The following is a 22,353-nucleotide window of genomic DNA, read 5'->3' on the forward strand; positions in this document are numbered from 1 at the left end:
AAAGAATGTTTGAATATGAGAAAAACATTTTGCCAAATCTAATTCTGAGCAATGATCAACTACATTTGCTAAAATTTTAATAAATAAGAATGTTTGGTGTAAGGGAGACAAGAATTATTCAAGTTATAACCCCAGTGGTTAAACTTTACAGCATTATAAGCTACTGAAGAGCTGCCATTAAAATGTAGATGATCAAGAATCTCAAACTACAGCCTGTAGAGAAATAAACTATCACCACTTTAGATTAAAGATCATTACTCGCAGGAAAACAAAAGGTCTCCTTTCTCTTTTTCTGGTGCTAGAAGAGGTGACTAATAATTTGTCTGCATTTCAGGTTTAGAGGTGAGTTAAAGGTAGACTCCATATGCTCCCTCTCATTGGATAGATAATAGGCTCCCTGTAGGTCCTCAGCAGCACGAACAGTGGACCAAGCACTCATGGAAGTCTCCAGAGACTACACTTCCAGAACCCCTTTAAATTTTATGTCAATGGGATGTTTTTGTAAATTTTATCCACATTCTTTAGAAGGATATTTTACTTTGGCTTAATGCCCTGAATGTACAAATATCTACCACGTGCTTTGGAATTTTTCCTTAACAACAGTTTGGAAACTTAATATTGAAATATACTTACTATTTTTCTGGAGAATTTGAATGCTGATAGGATCTAAAAAGATGATGAATAGCAGCTGCATGATTATTGTTTGCAAACACACACTTAAAGCAAACTGTTCATTCAAACAGGTTGTGTCGTCACATGGGAATTATTTTGTTCCCCTCAAACAAGTGGGCTGTCAGTACACAATTCTACTGGTAGTCTGTAGTTTTTCAGATTTGACATAGTTATAGTTGTAGGCCTGTCATTTTTCATATTTCTACCTAGATCAGAATTTGTCAACATACTGTAACTGTGTAATACGTTTTTTTCTGGAAAGCAGTGTTTTATCAGTAAAATCTCATGCCAGCATAGATGCTTTATAACGAATAGGGTTTTTAAAGAAATAATTATTTCTTACATCCTGCAATAATTAATAGATTCCATGTTAGAAAGTTTTCTCTGTGTGTTGCAAATCCACTCAACTTCGTACACCTTGCCTGGAAAACCATGGGTTCATTGATTTTATACTTTATACTGTGCATTTCCCATCCTCAAGATGCTCTGGAAAAGGGGATATAAAATGAGCATACTAAAACAATGCTCTTTTTTGGAGCATCTTTTTTTAAAGCAGAGTGTCCATTCTGCTCTACAGTTTAGTGGAACTCAGCTGCAGTAACCTCTGCAGAAAAGAACAGAGATAGTATCGTCGAAGAAGGCTAGGTGCTGGTAAGTTACATTTATTTCTCCTATCTGAAACTGTTGCTGCAGATTCTCTCTACCGATGTCTAGAAAGCAGGAATAAACCTTAAAAGGTAAGTTAAGGAGTTCTATTTAAAACAAAAACTGAAGTGCTGCTTTCTCAAACCAGACATTTACTCAAGCGAAAGTCTGCAAAGATTTGAGAAAAGAGAAGTATGAATTAGTGTTTCAATTTGCATTCATTTATTGGCAATCTGAATTTTCAATACAATTTGTACAGGAGGCAATGGGTTTTCTGAGTAGATTTGGCTTGTATCAGATTTTGAAAAGCTGCAAAGATTACAAGTAGTTCTTAGGAGATTTATAAATACTCACTAAAAATGCATTATTCTCTGTTTTGCTCTAGCTGAATTCAAGAACATATGTGGGAATATTCCTGGTTTCACTTTTGACATTCATACTGGAAAAGCTGTTGGTAAGTTTCACTAAACTTATTTTAACGAAAAATTGTTTTGCATAAGGTTGTTGCAGCTGCATAATGGTACCAAAATGAACATTTCATATAATAAAATTCTAATTTCATTATGGAGTTACAATGGTGACATAAATTGTGAGACCAATTTATGTGTAAAGTGTTTCTGATTTATATTTTTTTATTTCTACATTTTGTTATGATCTTTTGCTCACCCTCCATCCTAGTTCACAGGTTTGAGTTTTAATTGGTAAAACAAAAGGTTTTGGCTTCAAAAATGTTGTGAGACTTATCTGCACATTTGTAACTGTTCTGCATGTTGTCTAATATTTAGTATCACTCTGTTTTGATCACTTCCTGAACTTCACATAGTTTATTTTCTCTCATAATGGACACATGTTTAGATTTATATCCTTTATACAATTTCTGTAGATTGAAAGGAACTTCTCAACTCAGTTTTAAGCGTAGTGAAATTGAGAATCCAAGCAGTATGTAAAGCCATGAAGTACTGTACTTTGACTAGCTCATCTCACTTTCAGACATTGATGAATGTAAGGAAATCCCAGGAATCTGCGCAAATGGTGTTTGCATCAATCAGATTGGTAGCTTCCGCTGTGAATGCCCCACTGGATTCAGCTACAATGACCTGCTCTTGGTCTGTGAAGGTGATTTGAAACGACGGTTGTTTTCTACTTAGGCCCCATAAGCATGCTTATCTTAAAGGGAAGGAGAACATTTAATTCACATGTTTTTCTAAATGTAAGAGATAGACTGTGAGCTTTTTTGTAGGGCTCAAGTCTATAAATCAGTATGTGATGTGTTTGTCTTTAATACATATGCACATGCACTTAATAAAATTTGTAATAGTTTTGTGTCAGGCAATTCACTGACTTCTAAATAGAAAGTAAATGAAATGCTTTTATTTGATTTGATTTTATTTTAGGGAGGAAGTTTAATTCTTGTTCTTAAAACTTCTCAAAGAAAAGTTTTCTTGATTTTTTTCTGTCTTTTGTCCGTTCTTCTACAGTTTTCTAGGTAAAGATATTCGTAGAAGCTAATAGTGAAATTTTGTGTGTCCTCCAGTCAGTAGGAGTTTTGTCATTGGTATTCAAGGGTCTTGTGCTGCCATGTGCACCTTAAAAAGCTAACAAACTGTGCCACTTACTGTTTCAGATCAAAGGCGAAGAGGAACATTTTTTAATACAAAAACTAATTTCTTTAGGCAGACACTTAAAATTGCAAAACCATTTCAGTGTGTAGTAAGTTTCATAGAATCCTCCTTCGTGCAAAATGTGTGCTGTGGATGAAATTGTATTGATTTTGCTTTTCATTTGCATTTATGGCACAGGAAGCTGAAGGTCAGAATATGCGTGCTCTGTTGAGGACAAAAGATTCGTCCTGCACGAGACAGACAATAGAGTCTAAATTCTAGGCAGAAGTAACTGTCTCATGACTCTTGTATTTCAGATATTGACGAGTGCAGCAATGGAGACAATCTCTGTCAGAGAAATGCAGACTGTATCAACAGTCCTGGTAGTTACCGCTGTGAATGTGCTGCTGGTTTTAAACTTTCACCCAACGGTGCCTGTGTTGGTAAGAAATCAGTTAACTTTTCTATCTGTTTGAATCTGTTTGTACCTAATCAATGGTATGTGTGTGATCCTCTCGAAGGGTAAAAGCATCATTTATCTTCTGTTACCTTGTGTATTCTGCTGTTTTATGAAACAGTTTTTACTTTATAGCCCTGTTTCTCTGTAGAAGGGAAGAAAAGGCAGGGTAACATTTTTAAAGAACATTCTTGATGCATCAACCAAATCCTAACAGTAGTTTTGACCTCGAGGTGTATAGGCAAGAAGTTCCTATAAAACAAAGTTTTGTTATGATTCAGGTTTAGTTATGGATAACTTTGAGTCTGGTTTTAATAACAATAACAGATTGTAAAAACATGTTTGTGTAAAATGAATGAATAATAAAAGTCAATAATGTGTACCATCTGTTTTATATTTTTGTTGTAGATCGCAATGAATGTCTGGAAATTCCTAATGTTTGCAGTCATGGTTTATGTGTGGACATGCAAGGAAGTTACCAGTGCGTATGTCACAATGGTTTTAAGGCATCCCAAGACCAGACTATGTGCATGGGTATGGAAAGAAAATGCTTTTGTGTGTGGCTTGTCTGGGTTTTTTTTTTAAAAGGAGGAGGAAATGAGTCTAAATTTTTGAGGAGATTACAGTGACATTAAAAGACCGATTCATACATTTTTGGATTTTTGTGACTAACATATGTGAAGTTGTTCTTGGAGTGGATATATTAGTTTGAGGAAAAAAATCACAGTATTCTCAGAGATAGCTCCATGTTAGTGAAGAATATATTAACCCCATTTTCACAAAAATATATCTTAGTGGCTTATTTGACAGAGACATTTATAGGATGCATCATAGAGTTCGGAGACAAAAAAAGACAGATTTTTCAATTATTTAGAAATTTATTGAGTTCATGTTTCATTTAAAAAACAGAATCCCACATTTAATGTAACTTAAATCTATACTCATTTTGTATTAAAATGATGACATGATAGAGATGATATAAGAAATAAGAAAATTGCAAAATAAGAGTGTTTTTCTTGTTCCTTTAATGTTTTGTAATCAGTTCTACAGGGTTTTAAAAAGAAAAGGTGATGCGTATGTGAATTTGGTTCTCTTTGAGAAAAATAGCCAAAAAATTATTTTGATTTTTGAAATAATGATCATCTAAATGTCAGTTCTAAGGTATAGATAAGTTCAGTGTCTTCTATAACATAAGTGTGTTCCAATTTCAACTTTAAACAGACATTTAAAACCTATTCACATTGTATTATGTATTCATATATGCCTTAAGTCTTCTCATATTTGGACTAAATCACATTTGTCAAACCATCTGAGGGGGATATTTGGGAAAGTGACTTCTGTTAACAATGCAGAATTTTGAGAGCCTTGTTACTCAAAACAGTACCTTAAATAATTCTAAAACTAATTCTAAAAATTTCGTAGTATGAAATACAAATCTAGATAATGACAGGTTAGGGAAATGATCCATATGACAGAATGTTTACCTTCTGTAAATAAATAAAATGTTTCAGAAAGTCCACAAGAACTAGGAGAACAAGATCTAAATACCTTCCAGATCCCCATGAAACTCCAGAAATTACTGAAACATGCAGCAGGAAACATTGAATTTTAGTGCCTTTTAAAAATTGGTGTTTCCAAGAGTTTGTAAGCAGTCTTTATAATTCTGGATATAGTATTGACATAATACATTTACATATGTAAATTGACTTGTGAACAATGATACAAAACTCCTTTTTAGAGCGTTTTCAACAGGTTTTCATGTGCATAAGAGTAAAATACGTACATAAAATTTGAGATCGTTCCAGGGCTGTGATGCTCAATCCTTTGTACTAAATTCTGATCACTAGTGTACATTAATAAATTAAGAAATGTTAGTATGGAGAATAAAAAGACAGAATGCTTTGAGATACTGCACATGCACTTAGTTTTATCTTTGCATGTTACAGTATCTTTTATTTTAAAATACATATAAAAAATGCGTCACGTAACATTTTCCTATGTGTACTCAGAAACTGTAAAAATAAATCGTATAAATAGAAAATGTGACAGATGAAAGGACAGACTGAGGTTTAGAATATTGTCACTATTGCACAGGTAACATGTTAACACATGCCTGGAAAATCAGTTCCCACATACAGTTTTGTTTCTCTTTGCAGATGTTGATGAATGTGAACACCATCCATGTGGAAACGGAACTTGTAAAAACACGGTTGGGTCATATAACTGCCTATGTTATCCGGGATTTGAATTAACTCATAATAATGATTGTATGGGTAGGTGATGTAATCCAAACTTTATTTTCATTGCTGCTGGCTTGGTATGGCAAGGAGGATGGTATATAGTTAAACAGAAGACAGGTCAGGGTGCTAAGTTAATTGAATGCAGTAACTCAATACTGTTACTGTTACTGATACTGTTACCAGCCCTAGAGGTTAATCATTACTATCATTTTTTAAACTAATTAAAAATATTTTTTACTGGCCAGCTTGAGATAACGTAAACCCTAAATCTCTGGACCACTGGGACAACTTTACAGTTCACTGGCATTTTAATGCAGCCCTCACCTCCGTTAGATTTCCTGGGTAATTACAGCACATATCCATAGGCACCACTCGCAATAAGCATGTATTATGTCACAGCACCAGTGTTGCCTCATGAATTTAAAATCATTTCTTTATTTCACCATATTACTTGACACTTGCACATGGTCTGAAAGAGGAAGCAGACCAGCAGTAAGAAAGCCAGTACAACTGACCTACCAAATCTGCTCTCCTAAGGTGAACTCTGCTCATACAGAGTTTGTACAGGCATTGCTATTTCCCATTCCCTAAAACACAGGACACCAGAATATCTGATGGTTTTGGACAAGTTATTCCTGGATACTTGTGATAAAGCAACTAAAATCTCCCTGGGCCGACGAACAGTCTCATATGTCTCTGGAGATCCTCTCCCTTGTGCAGAGCATAAGCCAAAAGAGAGGAAGGCTTTACATTCCTTCCTGCTACAGAAGGAACACAGAACAAAGTCTACTGGTTCCTTTCTGGTTCAGGAGAGAACTAAAACATCTTAAATAAGTATTTTAAATCCTCTCCTTGTCCAGGAAAGAGAAAATTAAAAACTTGTTGAAGTAAGCAGAGTCTGCTGCCAAAGAATGGCACTATTTGCCAAGGAGGTTCTTTCCCTTGGCAGTATAGCTGCCAGTCTACTGCCAGGAGCGTCCAGCACCACTGCTCCAGGCTGAGCCTTCAAGAGGCCAAGGAGCCCAAGCTGACTCAGAGACTTGGCCTTTTGTTAGCACTCCTCCTGACAGCTTGGAGGGCCTCAGGGCTTTCTTCCAAACTATCCCAGTCATTCAAAGGCAATTTAGTCCATCCCAATATAATACTTTGGAGGTATTTCTGCTTGTAGAACTGAAACACAGAAGAAATGCACTATGGAATAAACTAATAACACAGGCACGGCTGTACTGGCTGAAGCAGAAGATACATCTTTTTCAGGAGCTGGTACTTAATGCTTCTGAAGAAGACTAAAACCTCGTCAGTAAAACTGAGTTAGTCTTCATCATTCAAATTCAAGTATTGTAAAACAGCGAAGTGTAAGTTGTTCTTACACTATGATGCTTATCCGATCTTTTCATTTATTCTGACACTTTCTCATCTGTATTTTTCCTTATGCAGTGCTCCCTTAAGTCTGCATTATTAAAGTAACTCTACAAACTAATAAGCATTTTCAAGCCTCATTTTCAGAACTGTTATGAAGGAGAAAATCATCCTGCGCAAAGCAAATTACATACTCCAAAATTTGAAAATGACAAGGCAGGCTTTAGCAGGAAACTCGAGCGCATATAAATCCAGATAAAATCCAGAGCACTCCATGTAACGTTTTCTTTTCTGTGTCTGGAGTTAGTATCATACAGTCACTTGACAGTAATTGAATGTCTGCAGATGCAGTAGCTGAGGTAATGCTGCAAGTTTGAAAATTATAATACCCTATAAAAAAGCGTGTTGTTTAAATAGAACATACACCTTAATGCACTTGAGTGAGAGTTACTTTCCACTAGCTGTCAGCTGTTCCCTTGTTGCTGCAAGATTTGCCTTTTCCACAGAAATATATATTGCAACTTGAGTGTGTTTATAACATACTGTATATACTATTTTGGGACCCAACTCTCGCTTCTGGGGTTTTATTTTGTGGTTTTTTACAGATATCGATGAGTGCAGTTCCTTCTTTGGTCAGGTGTGCAGAAACGGACGGTGTTTCAATGAAATTGGTTCCTTCAAATGTTTATGCAATGAAGGATATGAACTTACTCTAGATGGCAAGAATTGCATTGGTATGTATGATACCACACGGAGATGTTAAAGTACTGATGAGCTGAAATAATCAAACTATTAGCTCCCATCCAGAGGGAAGCACCACAGTCTCAGTATCTGAAAAAAAAGACAGTGACTTTAATGAAAACACAGTAGAAGTAACTGGGTTTTGGAACAGTTGTTGATCTTCAAGCATTTAAATGCCTTAGAAAAAGAAAATTAGAAAAGAATCCTACAGTCTTTTTCATGAATAAGCCTGTTGTTACCATAAGAATTACGTGATTCTAAACCTTTCTTGATTCCATCTACTCTCCAAAGATACTAACGAGTGTGTGGCACTACCCGGTTCATGCTCTCCTGGTACCTGTCAAAATTTGGAAGGATCATTCAGATGCATCTGTCCACCAGGATATGAAGTAAAAAGTGAAAGTTGTATTGGTAAGGCAAGTTGTAATTGTTGCTTCTGAACAATTTAAAAATTAGAAGAAGTATCTGGTTCTAATTCAGTGGAAAGAAGTTGTACACCCTAAAGTTTGTGAATGTTGCCCGACTTAAAATCGTGGTGACAGGGAAATAAGTAAATAGGAAAAGTCTTCAGGAAGAGGTTTTAAAAATGGAAGGCAAGATATTTTGTACTGTATTGTACTATATTTTGTACATTAACTTCTTCATTAATGCAAACAAAAATATTTACTTTTTTTTCTTTCATTCACTTTTTTTTTTTTTTAAATATCATTCATAAAACAAACCAACCTGTGTACTGGAGTTATATAGTGTTTACAGAAAGGTAATTATTGGCAATCAATGCATGAACTAAGTTCCTGGTTTCAGAGGGCTATGAAGCTTAAAAATCTTGATAAAATTGTGGATCTTATGGGAACAATTGCTTAAATTGTTTCTTCTAACAACTGTTTTCTGATTTTGTGTTTTGTATAATGTCTCTCAAGTGCTGAGATTCACAGGGGGAAGAAGAGAGTACAGCAGACCTTTCATCAGTTTGCGTCTTCTTATTTGTTCATATAAGCTCGTTTAAAACCTTAAATATCATTCAGGAGCTGAATGTCACACAATGAATTAAGATTTGGTGTGGCAGAGAGCGCAAAATAAATCCAAGTTACAACTCCCTTTTCCAGCAGAGCAAAGGACAGGACTACTGTGAATTCGTTGGGCATTTAAATTAACTATATGGGTCACCTGGCAAGGAAGGTGCACACAACTAGTTTTAGGTAGTTATCCTAGAAGCCTTAAGTTTCTGCATGGTCAGAGGACAGAGTAAGCACCTCTCTCTCCAGTGTGACTACATTAAGAAACCTGGTTTTCAGCTTAAATGACTGAAGTTAGCTGGTGTGACACCCAGACACACACTAATCCAAATAACTCCCAATAATAAATGAGCAGCGTGTCCTTGTATGGACTGAAGAAAACACTGGCGAGGACATAAAGATTTGGCTTATAGCCACCTAATCTGTAGGGGTGCAGGAACTGGATCACAGGAACCTTTTTGAATTTTTGTCTTGAACAACAGGATGTATTTTCTAAGCCCCAGAGTTCTCTCATCCATTTGTATCGTGCCACCATACTCAGTTTGTCTGCCAACTTCATGGTTTCTTTTGGCAGCTGCAGTTTCCATATTAGCAGTTATGTTTGAGATGAATTCAAATCACCTACATTTGTAAAATCATGAATTTAAAATGAAAGTTATTGGTTTTCCAGGAAAATCACTGTTTATGGCCACTTTAGTATCCTGACAGAATCTCTTGATGTTTTTGACAGCATCAGTGACTGCCAAACAGGTTTTTGCCCGAACTGAGTAAAAGGAACTTAATTGCATTCTTTTTCTTCATTCTACCGTATGTCCATAAAATTCGCAGCTAAAGTTCCTAGAAAATGCCTAGATAATCATGTGTGATTGTACTAATACTTTGATTAATATTATGACAGCTCTTGCAACATACACTCCCCATTACTTTCCATTGATCTTATATGCAAACAGATTTATAAGAATTCATTACTTCTGTCTGTAATGTGAAGGTTTGCAATGGCTAGATTACTTTTTGAGCTCAGGGTGATTATATGCCAGAGAAACCAAAACAGATGGGAGCCACAGAAAAATTCTTAGTTTTCACCTACCCATGTAATATATTTCCTTTCATTTTATGGGAACGAAGGGAGAGGACTCGTTTACTTCCACAGTCTGGCTAGTCACCTGTTCATCATGGCCACAAAAAGAGTTTCTTCCACTAGTCCCAAGCCATTCATTACAGTAATAATCAGTACCTCAGAAGAGCAGTTTTTCCATCCCATTAATGCAGCTGAATTGCTGAGCTTTGTATATTAGCAACTGCCACACTAACTGGGAAATCAGTTACCTTTTTTTCACTGAAATAAGCTGACTTTAAATGCTTCACATAGTAAGAGCCTGTCCATGGGAAGCTACTGCAGAATTTGGTCATATGCCAGATTATGCTACAGTGGTTTGTTCATGTGCTGTACCTGATAGTAACTTCTGAAAATGGGACTCAATGTAATATTTTTCAGAAGTAACGTCACAGAATCTATTCCTACCTGACTTCTTCCATCACTCCACTTATATTTTCCTAGTGATAAAGACTGTATTTCCATTGTTTCCTTATCTGCTAAATACCGGTCAGTTTCCTAAGATGCAGTATAGTAAGAGAGTCCAACAAATATCAGCAAAAATGGCGCTACAAATTTGTGACTCAACATTCATGAAACTTACTTTCATGGAGAATACCTATTCCTGCCTACACTTATGATTAAGATCAATATGGATATTATTGTAGAACACTTATACAGCCGTAGGTCTCTGTGATGGATCTTTTAATATCCCGTACTGAAAGACTCAGGAGGGGTTGTACTGCAGGTATAGCTTTAAAAATTATTAAAATACACTTCACAATTTATTAAATTACAATTACCTTTACAAATTACTTTAGCAAGGAGGCTTATATCTTCTGTCAGTATTTGCAGAATAGAATAAATTAAAATATAGTTCAAAATAGTAGATATGAAAAATTAAAGGCCTATTAATGTATTACTTTTCTTACTCTGTGTGTTGTCTATATAGATGCAGGATATGCAGCCTGATACTGTTTGAGCAGGCACTTGGTGTTTGTATTAAGTACTCCTATTTTGGTTTCAGTTTTTAATAATTATAAAAAGATCTCTATTTAAAAATAAATTTAAATCTCACATTTCAATAGGCATAGCAATATATTCTGAATTATACAGTTGAACAGGAAAAAATTTTGAATAACATCAAGAGTGACTGTGGAAGACTGGTAAATACAAATCTGAATATATAAATATAATCATAGGTCTCCCTCTACTAATAACTAGCTATAGTTTCAATTTAAGAATCAATCAGCATGAAAAAAGCCCAGCTTTAAATACATAGAACCCCCAACTTACAGATTTTTAAAAATTCATCTTTGGATGTTTTATGTTTACAGAAGAATATTTTTTGTATCAGAAATATATCTTCTCCTCTGTTTCAGTCTGAAAACATTTATTTAATGTTTATATTATAATTATGACAAAGAACAGAGAATGGTATTTGGAGAGGAAGGTGCATGCCAGTGAAACGCAATAAATTTGAAAGAGTTAGTGAAGCCTTCAGGCTGCTTTCTCTCTTGGGTGCTTTATTGGAGGAGCACCTCCTGCTAAAACAATCTTTCTTAACCAAGGAATTCACAGCCAATAGGGTTATGGTGAACCTTTTCTCCTTTGATTTATAGATATTAATGAGTGTAATGAGGATCCCAACATCTGTCTCTTTGGCTCTTGTACGAACACTCCAGGAGGTTTCCAGTGCATCTGTCCTACAGGTTTTGTGCTGTCTGATAATGGACGGAGATGTTTTGGTAAGTTAATGATGAAGGAGTGTAGTAACTTATTCTAACAGATAACAGATATTCTGTAGAATGAGTAAAAAGGGACCTCTGCAGGTCCCTTCCAAACTATGCCCTTGGGAGGGTTGGAAAGTGCTTTCAAAATAGTATGAAAAATACAGGCCTAATGTTATTCCTTTCAGGGCTAGACAGTCATTATCTAACCAGGTAGGAGGTGTTAGCTCCACGTAACTGTATTTTCTTTTCTAGATACTCGACAGAGCTTCTGTTTCACTAACTTTGAGAATGGGAAATGCTCGGTGCCAAAGGCTTTCAACACCACAAAGGCAAAGTGTTGCTGCAGTAAAATGCCAGGAGAAGGATGGGGTGATCCTTGTGAACTCTGTCCAAAGGAAGAAGAAGGTACACATCAAGATTTAAAATAAAGCCTTTTTAGGTGGGAGAAAAGGAAGAGCACATTTGTGTTGTACCTTTTTGATCATTAGAAGGAGAGATCTTTTTGGCATTCTCTCTTAACGGCCCTTTCTAGAACCATTTTCAGGTCAACAAAAGGAACAAAATTAAATAGAAGAAACTACAGAAAAAGAGCAATACTGAGTTGTTGGTTTTGCTCTGTAAAGAAATGAACTAGTAGCCTCCCTCTGTAGATCTAGCCTGCTTTAGGCAAAAGAGAACAGCAAAAGGGGACAGTGCCAAGAATCCCTGAAGTAATCCACAGTTTTAAGTTCTTGGTTTTGTCCAAGTACAGAAAGGGGAAGGCACCAAGCATGCGCACACAGAAGCTCAACGAGTTCTAGCACTGCTTCCCAGACCTAGAGATAGTGTTACTTTTGCATCTGGCAAGACAGCGTAATGACCGTGATTTAAACAGTTGACAGTTTTGAAGAATGTGATATAGAAGATTTTTGGATGGCTTTAACCATCTGTCATGGTTCTCTCTCTCACTCACTCTTTTTTTTTTAAAAACATACCTCTACAGTTGCTTTTCAGGACCTGTGTCCATATGGTCATGGAACTATTCCTGGAATTGATGATACACGTGAAGGTAGGTATTCTTTTTCCTGATAATTCAAAAAAAAAGTTATTTATGCTTAAAACTAGACTTGGATATTGTAGTTTGTGATGGCTTACTCCCCACAGCCCCAGGTGACAAGAGGCTGAGCTTTAATAAATGTGGACCATTATGAAATGACAGTTAAAAGATTACCTTTCAAATTGCATGGCTAGAGACAAACAGAATAGGGCATTTAGTTTTTTTAAAATGCTTTTTTAAGGCTTGATACAAAAATGCATCAGCTAAGTAGTTGCTAATATCTTCCTGCTTTTTAGATGTCAATGAATGCCTTGAAAGCCCAGGGATTTGCTCAAATGGTCACTGCATCAATACTGATGGATCATTCCGCTGTGAATGCCCCATGGGATACAACTTAGATTACACTGGAGTACATTGCATCGGTGTGTCCATATTTCATAAATTCTAAGAATTGTAACACTTGAATTTAAAACACAATTTGAAATGTGTCCCAGTTCTCTTCAGTTTGCATTTATTCATTATATACAGATACTGATGAATGTTCAATTGGCAACCCATGTGGAAACGGTACATGCACTAACGTGGTCGGCAGTTTTGAGTGCAGTTGTCATGAAGGATTTGAGCCAGGCCCAATGATGAATTGTGAAGGTAACTTGTCCTCTTTATTTTTTATCTTTAGTTTTTGTCCCGTCCTCAGTATTCAAATTACTTTATTAACCAGACCTTTGGTGCTATAATAACTAGGAGGAGAAAAAGTTTCTCTGCTTGAAATATGTTATTGAAGAAGAAGTCCTGAGCTGATTTAAGCAGTATTTTTAGTTCATCACAGGATTTCCCAAATTGCATGTTGTGGTATGTTACATTATTCAGCTGTTTGTTGGAAAGGGGGATGGGGAAAAGTAACTGTTGAGCCCCCAAAATATCCTCATAAACGGTATAGCTAACCATGGCAAAAATGCGTGAATTTGCAGAGCATTTTTCATAACTGAGGCAGAGCAGTTATGAACTGACCCACTTACCACAGCTGTAGTAACAAGTGAGTTATACTGAATATAATAAACTGAAGTCAGACCACTGGTCCATCTAGTCCGTTATTTCCTCCCTCACAGTTGAAATGCTAATTCAGCATACAGGCATGACTAACAGCTTGCTGCAGTTCACTCCTCTAATACAAGAGCTGAGGATATGGGGAAAATATGATGTAAACTGGGGATGCATCCCTGCAGAGTGGGTTTGGTCTCCACTTACGGATCTGTTGTCCAAGAATCTGTCCAGTACAGTCTTGAGTCTGCTGATACCATCTGCCTCCACAGCCTCTTGTGGCAGCAAGATCCAGAATGTCACTACTTAGAGAAGTATTTTCTTTCATCTGTTTTAAACTAATCCTCTATTAATTTCATTAAGTACCTCTTATTTTTTATAGTGTGGGATTTGTGTACAACCATTCTGCTTTCATCAGATGCTGATCAGGATGCTTCTTACAAATTTTGTATTTTACGAATCATAATTAGTTTGCTTTCTGAAGCAAGAATTCTGTTTTTTTTTAGAGTTGGGAAGAAAGCTGACATCTCTCATCACACAAAAATGCATTAAAAATGATCATATAATAAAAATCTGAAGTAGGCCTGTCCCAACTTCTCATTCTAAGCTCAAGTAGATCCATATTTATTATGCCATTATTTTTAAGTAGAGCTTTGTTCAGTTTTCTCTGGCTACTCAAAACCAAACATCCACAAGTTTCTGGTCTGAATTACTACATTTCTGATACTTTTTAGTTGACAAGAGAAGCACAGGTATAAGAATACCTTTCGGTGATTCTTTTAAAACTTAGTGGAGAATGATTATTTTGTTCCTTTCTGTTCAGATATAAACGAGTGTGCTCAGAATCCCTTGCTGTGTGCTTTTCGTTGTATCAACACTTACGGTTTCTATGAATGCACATGTCCAGTCGGCTATGAACTAAGAGAAGACCAAAAGATGTGCAAAGGTAATGACTGACGTATAAACTTTTCCCCAACTTCCATCACCCTGTACTGGCTAAAGCATAATCCAAATATTTCTGCGCATCTTGCATTCATCCTCTCGGTGGAATGTAGCAAACAGACCAGCAGATGATGATTTACTCTTTCAGAACTCATGTAAGACCAGTATCTAGTGTTTTTGTTATCAAGTGTACCCCCTTGACAGTGATTATAAAGCCAAGAAGGTCACAGTGGTGAAGTTCATCTTTAACATGACAAGATGATACAGCTCACAATGATTAAGACAACCGCAATTAAGCATAGCTCTCAGGTTTTTCTTCAGAGCTTGTTAGTGAGGGAAGTCTTTTTTTTTCTTGAGAAAGTGCTAGTTGTCTTCAGTAAGTGAAGCTACCGGAAAGAAGTCCAAACACAAAATATATTTTTTTTCCCAGATCTAGATGAGTGTGCTGAAAGTCTCCATGACTGCGAATCAAGAGGCATGATGTGCAAAAATTTGATTGGCACCTTCATGTGCATTTGTCCTCCTGGAATGACCCGGAGACCTGATGGAGAGGGCTGCACAGGTAAAGCTTAGAAAGGGGAGAAGACATCTACTGAAATACAAACAAGCAAACAAATGAGAAATTCTCTGTGTATGTATATAGTAAACTAGAAAATAGCAATTCATAAAGGACACTTAAGATAGCTAATGATGCCCAACATCTTAAACTTTCTTTTTTATGTCAAGCTTTGAGCCTTATCTGAAAGTAGTTCTAAATGTAGTAAGTATTTCAAAAGAACAACTCCGGTTTGTACAACAAAATCAAAGTTTTTCAAACACTTGTTAGATTTAAAAAATTAAGTTGCTAAACAAAAGAGACCTCATTTGATGAATAGGAAGCAAAATTATCATAAATAAGAAGTTACACTTCCTTTAGCATTAATACTGTTTATAAATAATGTGGCAGTTCCTTAAAGAATTAAAACTGTAAGATTCTGAAACAACATACAAAAGCCATGAAGAGCAAAAGGTGTGGAAACTGCCACAGTTCAAGATAATTCTCCATCCTGTAAGTAAGCAAACAGCTTTCCTCCATCATTTTCTCAATTAGTTGAGGGGGAAACGATAGCTACATTTTGGCAAATTATATTTTCTTCTGGTACATAAAAAAACCCAAGACCATTCCAAAGTTCTCTGTGGACAGAAGTAGCTGAGGCTGCTCCTCATTGGCTTAGAGGAGAAAAAAAATTAACATCCATCTCAGTGAATGCTTTAAGTGAAAATATTTTAAAATGGTGTTCCTTCAGCAAGAGAATGACTACTCTTCTTTACAGATCTTTATGATTTTTTTCAGGGGAGATAATCTGTATTAACAAGAATTTTGCCTTTTTTGCCATGTAATGCTGCCTTTAAATCACCTGAGGTTTTTCTGAGATTTTATTTTAAGCATCTATGAAGGTGTGTAATTGCTTACAGTATCTGTGTCGTTAGCTGTGGAAGAAAATACACTAAGATTGTAAACTGTTTCAGGGAAATGATGTGCAGACTGAAATGTGACTGATTGCGGAAGAGGTCAATGTATTCAGAGACTCTTAATGATTACAAAGTGAAAATTTGTTACTCAAATCATGCATGTATTCCAATTTCATTTAAATGTACTTGCCAGGTAAAAGTTATGGCTAGAACTTGCTCTGATGCAAGTGTTTTCTGCTTCTTGTTATAAGTTACAAAGAACATACAAGGATTAAAGCTTTCGTCCTAGGACGCAGTACATAAGGAATGGAATAGGATAGTGTAATTAAGTGTTACTAAGCCTTTCCAGGCTTAATCAGTTGTTGATTTTCCACTTCTTCCAAATATTTTGCAATTACACAGAATAATTAACGCATTCTATAAGTGATATATTTCCTTGTAACAATTTTTTTTTTAATTACATTTTTGTAAAGATGAAAATGAATGCCGTACCAAGCCAGGTATCTGTGAAAATGGTCGTTGCGTGAACGTTATTGGGAGCTACCGATGTGAATGTAATGAAGGATTCCTGTCAAGTCCATCAGGCATTGAGTGTCTTGGTAAATGCCTCTTTCGTATACATTTAATCGTACATTAAAGTATAAAGGATGTAGAGTGTAAATTAAGCTTCTGAGTACCTAACACTCTCATATCTGCAGAAACTAAATAGTGATCCTTATTAATTAAACGATGTTATGATATTAAATAATGATAGGAATGAGGAGCATCTTGAGAATGTCAGCTGAGTCTAGAAATCAGGAGCCTCACATAGAAGTGTCTAAATTCCAAAGGACAATATGGTGCTGAGCAACACTATCCAGACAAAATACAGGTATTTTCAAAGAAAAAGCAGAATTTAGTTACCGTAAATATATCAAAAACTGGGATGCAGAGCAAAATTAAGTGTTTCCATATTCAGAACGCGATCTTAAGCACCACAGTACTGCAACTAGGCATCTGAATTTTCTGTACTTTTCAGACAGTGATTGTGAATACAAAATACTAGGATTTCACCAAAAAATTGCAAGATATATTAAAAAGTTTTTGAGGCAGGTCTCCACATTAAATACTGATGAAGGAGTTTATATTCATCAACCTGTATTGCCTTTTCAGTATGTTCAGATTGTAATTTGCACTATAAAATTAAATGTTCCCTTTTTAGAAATCAAAAAGAACTGCAAAACCTTACTTTCTCATGATCAGTGTTCAAGTGTAGATACTTCAAAGTGTTTTACAATACTGAAACTGTATGAGTATGTATTAGTATTCTTGCATCAAAAATACTTGTGTATTATCTTATGCAAGTACTATAAAACCAGCTCCCTGTCAATTGTCATCAGTAGTGTGCTGACTTCATGGCAAAGCAATAACATTGGAAGAGCAGGGTATTTCCTAAGGATTAAGACCAGATGGGAAGAGGATGTTGCAGTCTGTTAACCCCAGCCAGTCATTAATGCCAAGCAAATACCCTGTTCGGAGGTCATTACTGCTTTCTTATATTTAATATATGATTTTTTTATTATTCTCTGAAAACTATGTTTTGGGTTAGTTTGCTCATTGCTGCTTTTCCTTTAGGGTTTCCTCGGTCAGAAATTACAATGAAAAATTAGTCTGGCAGAAACAAAGTATTTCTTCAGAATAAAAGCACAAACATTAAGTCTTAGATGACGTTATTTTAAATATATTGTGCAAACCGTTATATTCTGTTCACATTAAAATTTATTCCACATCTCAAATTGGGGACAAAGCATTATATGTTCCTCAAGTCATAATGTGCATGAAGACCTGCACAACATACCTATCTAGGAGAACAGAAATCTGCTGAGTCTTGCAAATTACTACAGCAAACACGCTGTCTCGCAACTGACACTTTCAGTGAGGACAGCTTTATTTCATGTAAACAGTTAAGTTACCGGGCCCCCAAAGTAAGTTTTGCCTAAAGCCAAAGTTTGCATTTTACCTGATTCATGTAAGAAATGTACAGATTCTACTGCTCATACTTGTAAAAGAGAAGGTCAGGTGGGTGTTGATACGTATATACGTTCTGAGGGATCTAAAGGATTTTAACTTTTAGCTTTAAGAGAAAAAAATAAAATCTTTCATTTAAAAACATAAGCATCTGTCAGACCATAGTTGACAATATCTCCGTTTTAATTAACAAATCAGACAGGTGACATAGCCTAGTTAGAAGATACCATCTCTGCAAAATTTAGAGTTTCCATTACACTGGAAGCTGGGATCTCTGCTCTCCTCAGCTGCTTGTTTGAAGGAAGTTGTAGGAGCTTAACGACTCCGAAGTTTTGCGCCTCTTTCATGATAGACAGGTATTAACCAAAAGATTTAAAAATTAAGGAAAACAGAATTAGAAAGGGACAGATCAACACTAAGGCCATATAAATCTTTCTTTTTCTCCCCTCAACAAAAACCAGGAGTGCCACTGAAAAAGTACTGAGTTGCATAGAAACTTCCAAGTGCTAAGGATTTTGTCATTTCAACCACAACAGGATAATTACAGATGATCAGACATGCTATTTTGGCCAGTAAAACAAACAAACAAAAGAAATTTCTAACCCCACTCCAAGTAAACCATTCAAATGCAAGCCAAATATAGGCAGCTTAAGTGGAAGCTCAGTTTGGCCCGTAGCCTGTTTTGCTATCAAGCAAGCTCACCAGATACGCCCCAGGGCACAACTTTTCTAGAAGTAAAACTCTTACCCAACTCATGCAGGTACTGAACTTTAGGAATGTCTAGAAAACGCTTGGAATGGCAGCAGATTGTCAGAAGACACAACAAATCTGAAAGGCTAAATCAAAATAGACTTCACAGACTGGTTGCTAATAATCTTCTAGTGCTTGCATGTGTTGACAGAGAGCCAGAATAATACATCAGATGCTTAATGGATCAGATGTTTATCTGATGTTTATCTAACATTTCTTGATCTCTGTACTTCTTCCTTACAGATAATCGCCAAGGGTTTTGCTTTGCTGAAGTTTTACAGACAATGTGTCAGATGGCTTCAAGCAGCCGGAATCTTGTCACTAAATCTGAGTGCTGCTGTGATGGAGGCCGGGGCTGGGGTAACCAGTGTGAGCTCTGTCCGCTTCCCGGAACCGCCCAATATAAGAAACTCTGTCCACACGGACCAGGCTATACTACAGATGGAAGAGGTATTTGCAGGGATGAAAAGAGGCAGAAAGGGAGAAATGAATATGCTCACGTATTTAAGAAAATGCAGAATTCTCTTTGAAGTTCCTTTGAAGAATTTCCTGCGAAAGAAGAGAGTTCGATTTTTCAAATGCTGCTGAGAGACCAGAAATTAAAAACACCTTTAAACAGTAGCTGCAACCAGAATACTCACAGCTGTGCAGAGTTTTCAGGGTTGGGATCTAAAACAGGAGTACCAACCAGTAACTAAAAGCTAGAAATGATCCCAAACCTTTTGTGTGCTGAAAAGATGCATATATGGCAAAGGCAACAACAGTTGTTCTAACAACAGTCTCACTGAATGCTTTGCAGTTACTATTTCCACACAGGAAGCAGAAGCTAACGTACATTTTTAAATTGTGGTGAAAAATTTTTGACATCACCTAACTGGTCATAAGAAAATTCACTTCTATGAGTTTTGTGTTTTGAGTTAGCAAAACTGGAACCTCATTGCCCAATGAAATAGCAGGAAGGTTTTGATACAAAAAACAATAAGGAAAGTTTGAAGGAAGTTTGACTTTGAATTCAGATCCGTTTTTAAAGAGAAAGAAAGGGTAAAGTTCCTATCAGAAGCATAATGATGAGGAACTGTGCAAAAATGAAAGAGAAGAAAAAAGTCAAATTTAAAACTGAAAGATGACATGTTTAATATTTTCTGTACAGATATTGATGAATGTAAGGTCATGCCAAACCTATGTAGAAATGGACAGTGTATTAACACTATGGGCTCCTTCCGATGCTTTTGCAAAGTTGGCTATACCACTGACATAAGCGGCACATCTTGTATTGGTAAGATTCAGCATCTTAATCAGTTATTTTTTTAATTGGTACATAATGATGTATCAACCTCTGTAAACCTTTGTATCAAAGCAGTTTTTTCTCTTTATCTCTTTTATCTCTTTTCTATCTTTCTTTTCCTAATATGCACTTCTGTTCTTGTATTTCATTTGGGGAAATCGAGAAGCAAGCTGTACTGGCAATATTCCTGCAGTAGAATGAGCACTAAAATATGTTTCAGCTGTATAACCATTTTGACTGACAAACCAGCTCATTACTTTGTGGTCTACATTTTCCCACTTTCCTGTTGGTTAACACATATAAGTATACCATAGTATGCCCCAAAATAAATACTTAGTCCTTAGATGAAAATATTAATGCCACTATCACTCTAGTATGTTACTCTTTCAATACACTCAGTTTGTCACTGTAGTGGCAACTCCATAGAAACTCCACAGCAATACATCCATAGAGAAAGCAATAGGAACTCTGAACAAACGTAAATTGGGGACTTTTTCTACAAACATTTTTCTCTTAAATACAGTGCTGTTTAGAAAACACCCTTCAAAGACAGACAAAGAAATCAGTACAGCAGATACTTAACAGTTTCTCTCTTTAGATCTTGATGAGTGCTCCCAGTCTCCTAAACCATGCAATTTTATCTGCAAGAACTCGGAAGGGAGCTATCAGTGCTCATGTCCTCGGGGCTACATTCTTCAAGAAGATGGAAAGACATGTAAAGGTAAAGAAAGTTATACATAGTAACTTTTAATTTTGTTGCACTTTGACTTAAAAGGAAATAGTTTTGAAGTGTGATATTTTTATCAAGTTAGACTAAATGTACCTCTTTTTTTGTTGACTTTTCTTAAGACAACAACATCTCTTACTTTCAGATCTTGATGAATGTCAAACCAAACAACACAATTGTCAGTTTCTCTGTGTCAACACCCTTGGAGGCTTCACATGCAAATGTCCACCGGGTTTTACACAACATCACACAGCTTGTATTGGTAAGAAAAACATTAGTTCTCTTGCATCAGTTTTTCTGTAAGAACAACATTCTCAATTCTCATTAATTTCTTTTGCTCTGTATAAACAGTAATAATACAGAGCAATAACGTCATCAGTCCAGAAAACAGATTTTGAAAAGCAACGATTATAGCTAAGGAAAAATCAGTCCATTTGTATTTTCTTGCTTAGTGAACACTTGTACATACTTAATACATGTTATTATATTCTAAGTATAACCACATGGAGACAAAGGGGTAAAGTATTAAAATCTGATTTAAAATGTAGTTAAACAAAAACAGACTGCATTTTCTTTTTTAATAGATACAGATGTCTTTAGATCTTAAGCATATGTATGACTCTTGCCAACTGAAACTACTTTAGTTCAGCTAATACAGAAGTGCAGCATTTTTCCCCTGTCAGCAATTACGTACCTGGGTCTTTTGCACTCACAACTGAATTACAACTTACACTTCCAATTTATTAATTACTCATAGCTCTGCATGGGTCATCAGGTCATCTGACATTTAAATATGAAAGACTACATTTTCAAAATAAACTGTTGCACCTCTCTGGATTTCAGCCTCTTAAGAAATGTTACATGAACATGTCTAAAATCATGCCACAGGATATACCAACCTTCTTCTCTCTCCTCTGCATTTTTAAGATAACAATGAATGTGGTTCTCAGCCATCGCTTTGTGGATCAAAAGGAATTTGCCAAAACACCCCTGGAAGTTTTACCTGTGAATGTCAAAGGGGATTTTCTCTGGATTCTACTGGATTAAACTGTGAAGGTAACTAGTGAAAGTCGATTTTTTTTATGGTGCAAATCCTTACTTCTGTATCTAGTGAATCCTGTGGTGTCAAAGACAGATAAAACAAAGCACCAGTCATAGTAAAATTAAATACCAAAAAGAAATACGAATGTATCTGAGTAATTTTAAGTATAATTATATGTAAAAACATACTGCCTGAGTGATTTTTACACAAATTAGAATAAAAAGTTACTTTTTAGCTGAACTCTTGAACAACCGTTTCCAGGCTGCCATTTCAACTTCACATAGGTTTATGCATCTAAAAGTCCAGTTTCTTCTTTTTCATTTTCATTTTCATACAGTCTAAACAGAATCTACAATTTTTGTTTCAGCTAATTGTAATCATCCACCTGAACGTATCTAAGATTAGATTCTAAATTCCGTACTTTAAGTCTTCTACCATAGAGGTAGACATTCAGAAGGGTAATTCACTACAGTTAAAACACGAATTACATTGTTGAGCTTCATCTCTCTCTGTT

General features: G+C 35.8%; 1 protein-coding gene across 1 annotated transcript in view; it reads left to right on the forward strand.

Annotated features, from left to right (window-relative positions):
• LOC104072357 (fibrillin-2) overlaps positions 1-22,353 on the forward strand; it is a gene marked incomplete at its 5' end in the record, with an annotated part of 43,034 nt that overhangs the window by 12,369 nt on the left and 8,312 nt on the right. The window contains 20 exons of the mRNA XM_009580916.1: positions 1,703-1,771; positions 2,308-2,433; positions 3,236-3,361; positions 3,784-3,909; positions 5,532-5,648; positions 7,580-7,708; positions 8,007-8,126; positions 11,447-11,572; positions 11,810-11,962; positions 12,540-12,605; positions 12,890-13,015; positions 13,122-13,241; positions 14,458-14,580; positions 15,007-15,138; positions 16,502-16,627; positions 19,029-19,235; positions 19,936-20,061; positions 20,669-20,791; positions 20,943-21,059; positions 21,725-21,853. Coding sequence (XP_009579211.1) covers positions 1,703-1,771; positions 2,308-2,433; positions 3,236-3,361; positions 3,784-3,909; positions 5,532-5,648; positions 7,580-7,708; positions 8,007-8,126; positions 11,447-11,572; positions 11,810-11,962; positions 12,540-12,605; positions 12,890-13,015; positions 13,122-13,241; positions 14,458-14,580; positions 15,007-15,138; positions 16,502-16,627; positions 19,029-19,235; positions 19,936-20,061; positions 20,669-20,791; positions 20,943-21,059; positions 21,725-21,853 — 2,487 coding nt within the window. The remainder of the gene's footprint in view (positions 1-1,702; positions 1,772-2,307; positions 2,434-3,235; positions 3,362-3,783; positions 3,910-5,531; positions 5,649-7,579; positions 7,709-8,006; positions 8,127-11,446; positions 11,573-11,809; positions 11,963-12,539; positions 12,606-12,889; positions 13,016-13,121; positions 13,242-14,457; positions 14,581-15,006; positions 15,139-16,501; positions 16,628-19,028; positions 19,236-19,935; positions 20,062-20,668; positions 20,792-20,942; positions 21,060-21,724; positions 21,854-22,353) is intronic.

This window comes from Fulmarus glacialis, unplaced genomic scaffold (genome assembly GCF_000690835.1).
Source record: "Fulmarus glacialis isolate BGI_N327 unplaced genomic scaffold, ASM69083v1 scaffold49676, whole genome shotgun sequence".
In the NCBI taxonomy this organism is placed as follows: Eukaryota; Metazoa; Chordata; class Aves; order Procellariiformes; family Procellariidae; genus Fulmarus; species Fulmarus glacialis.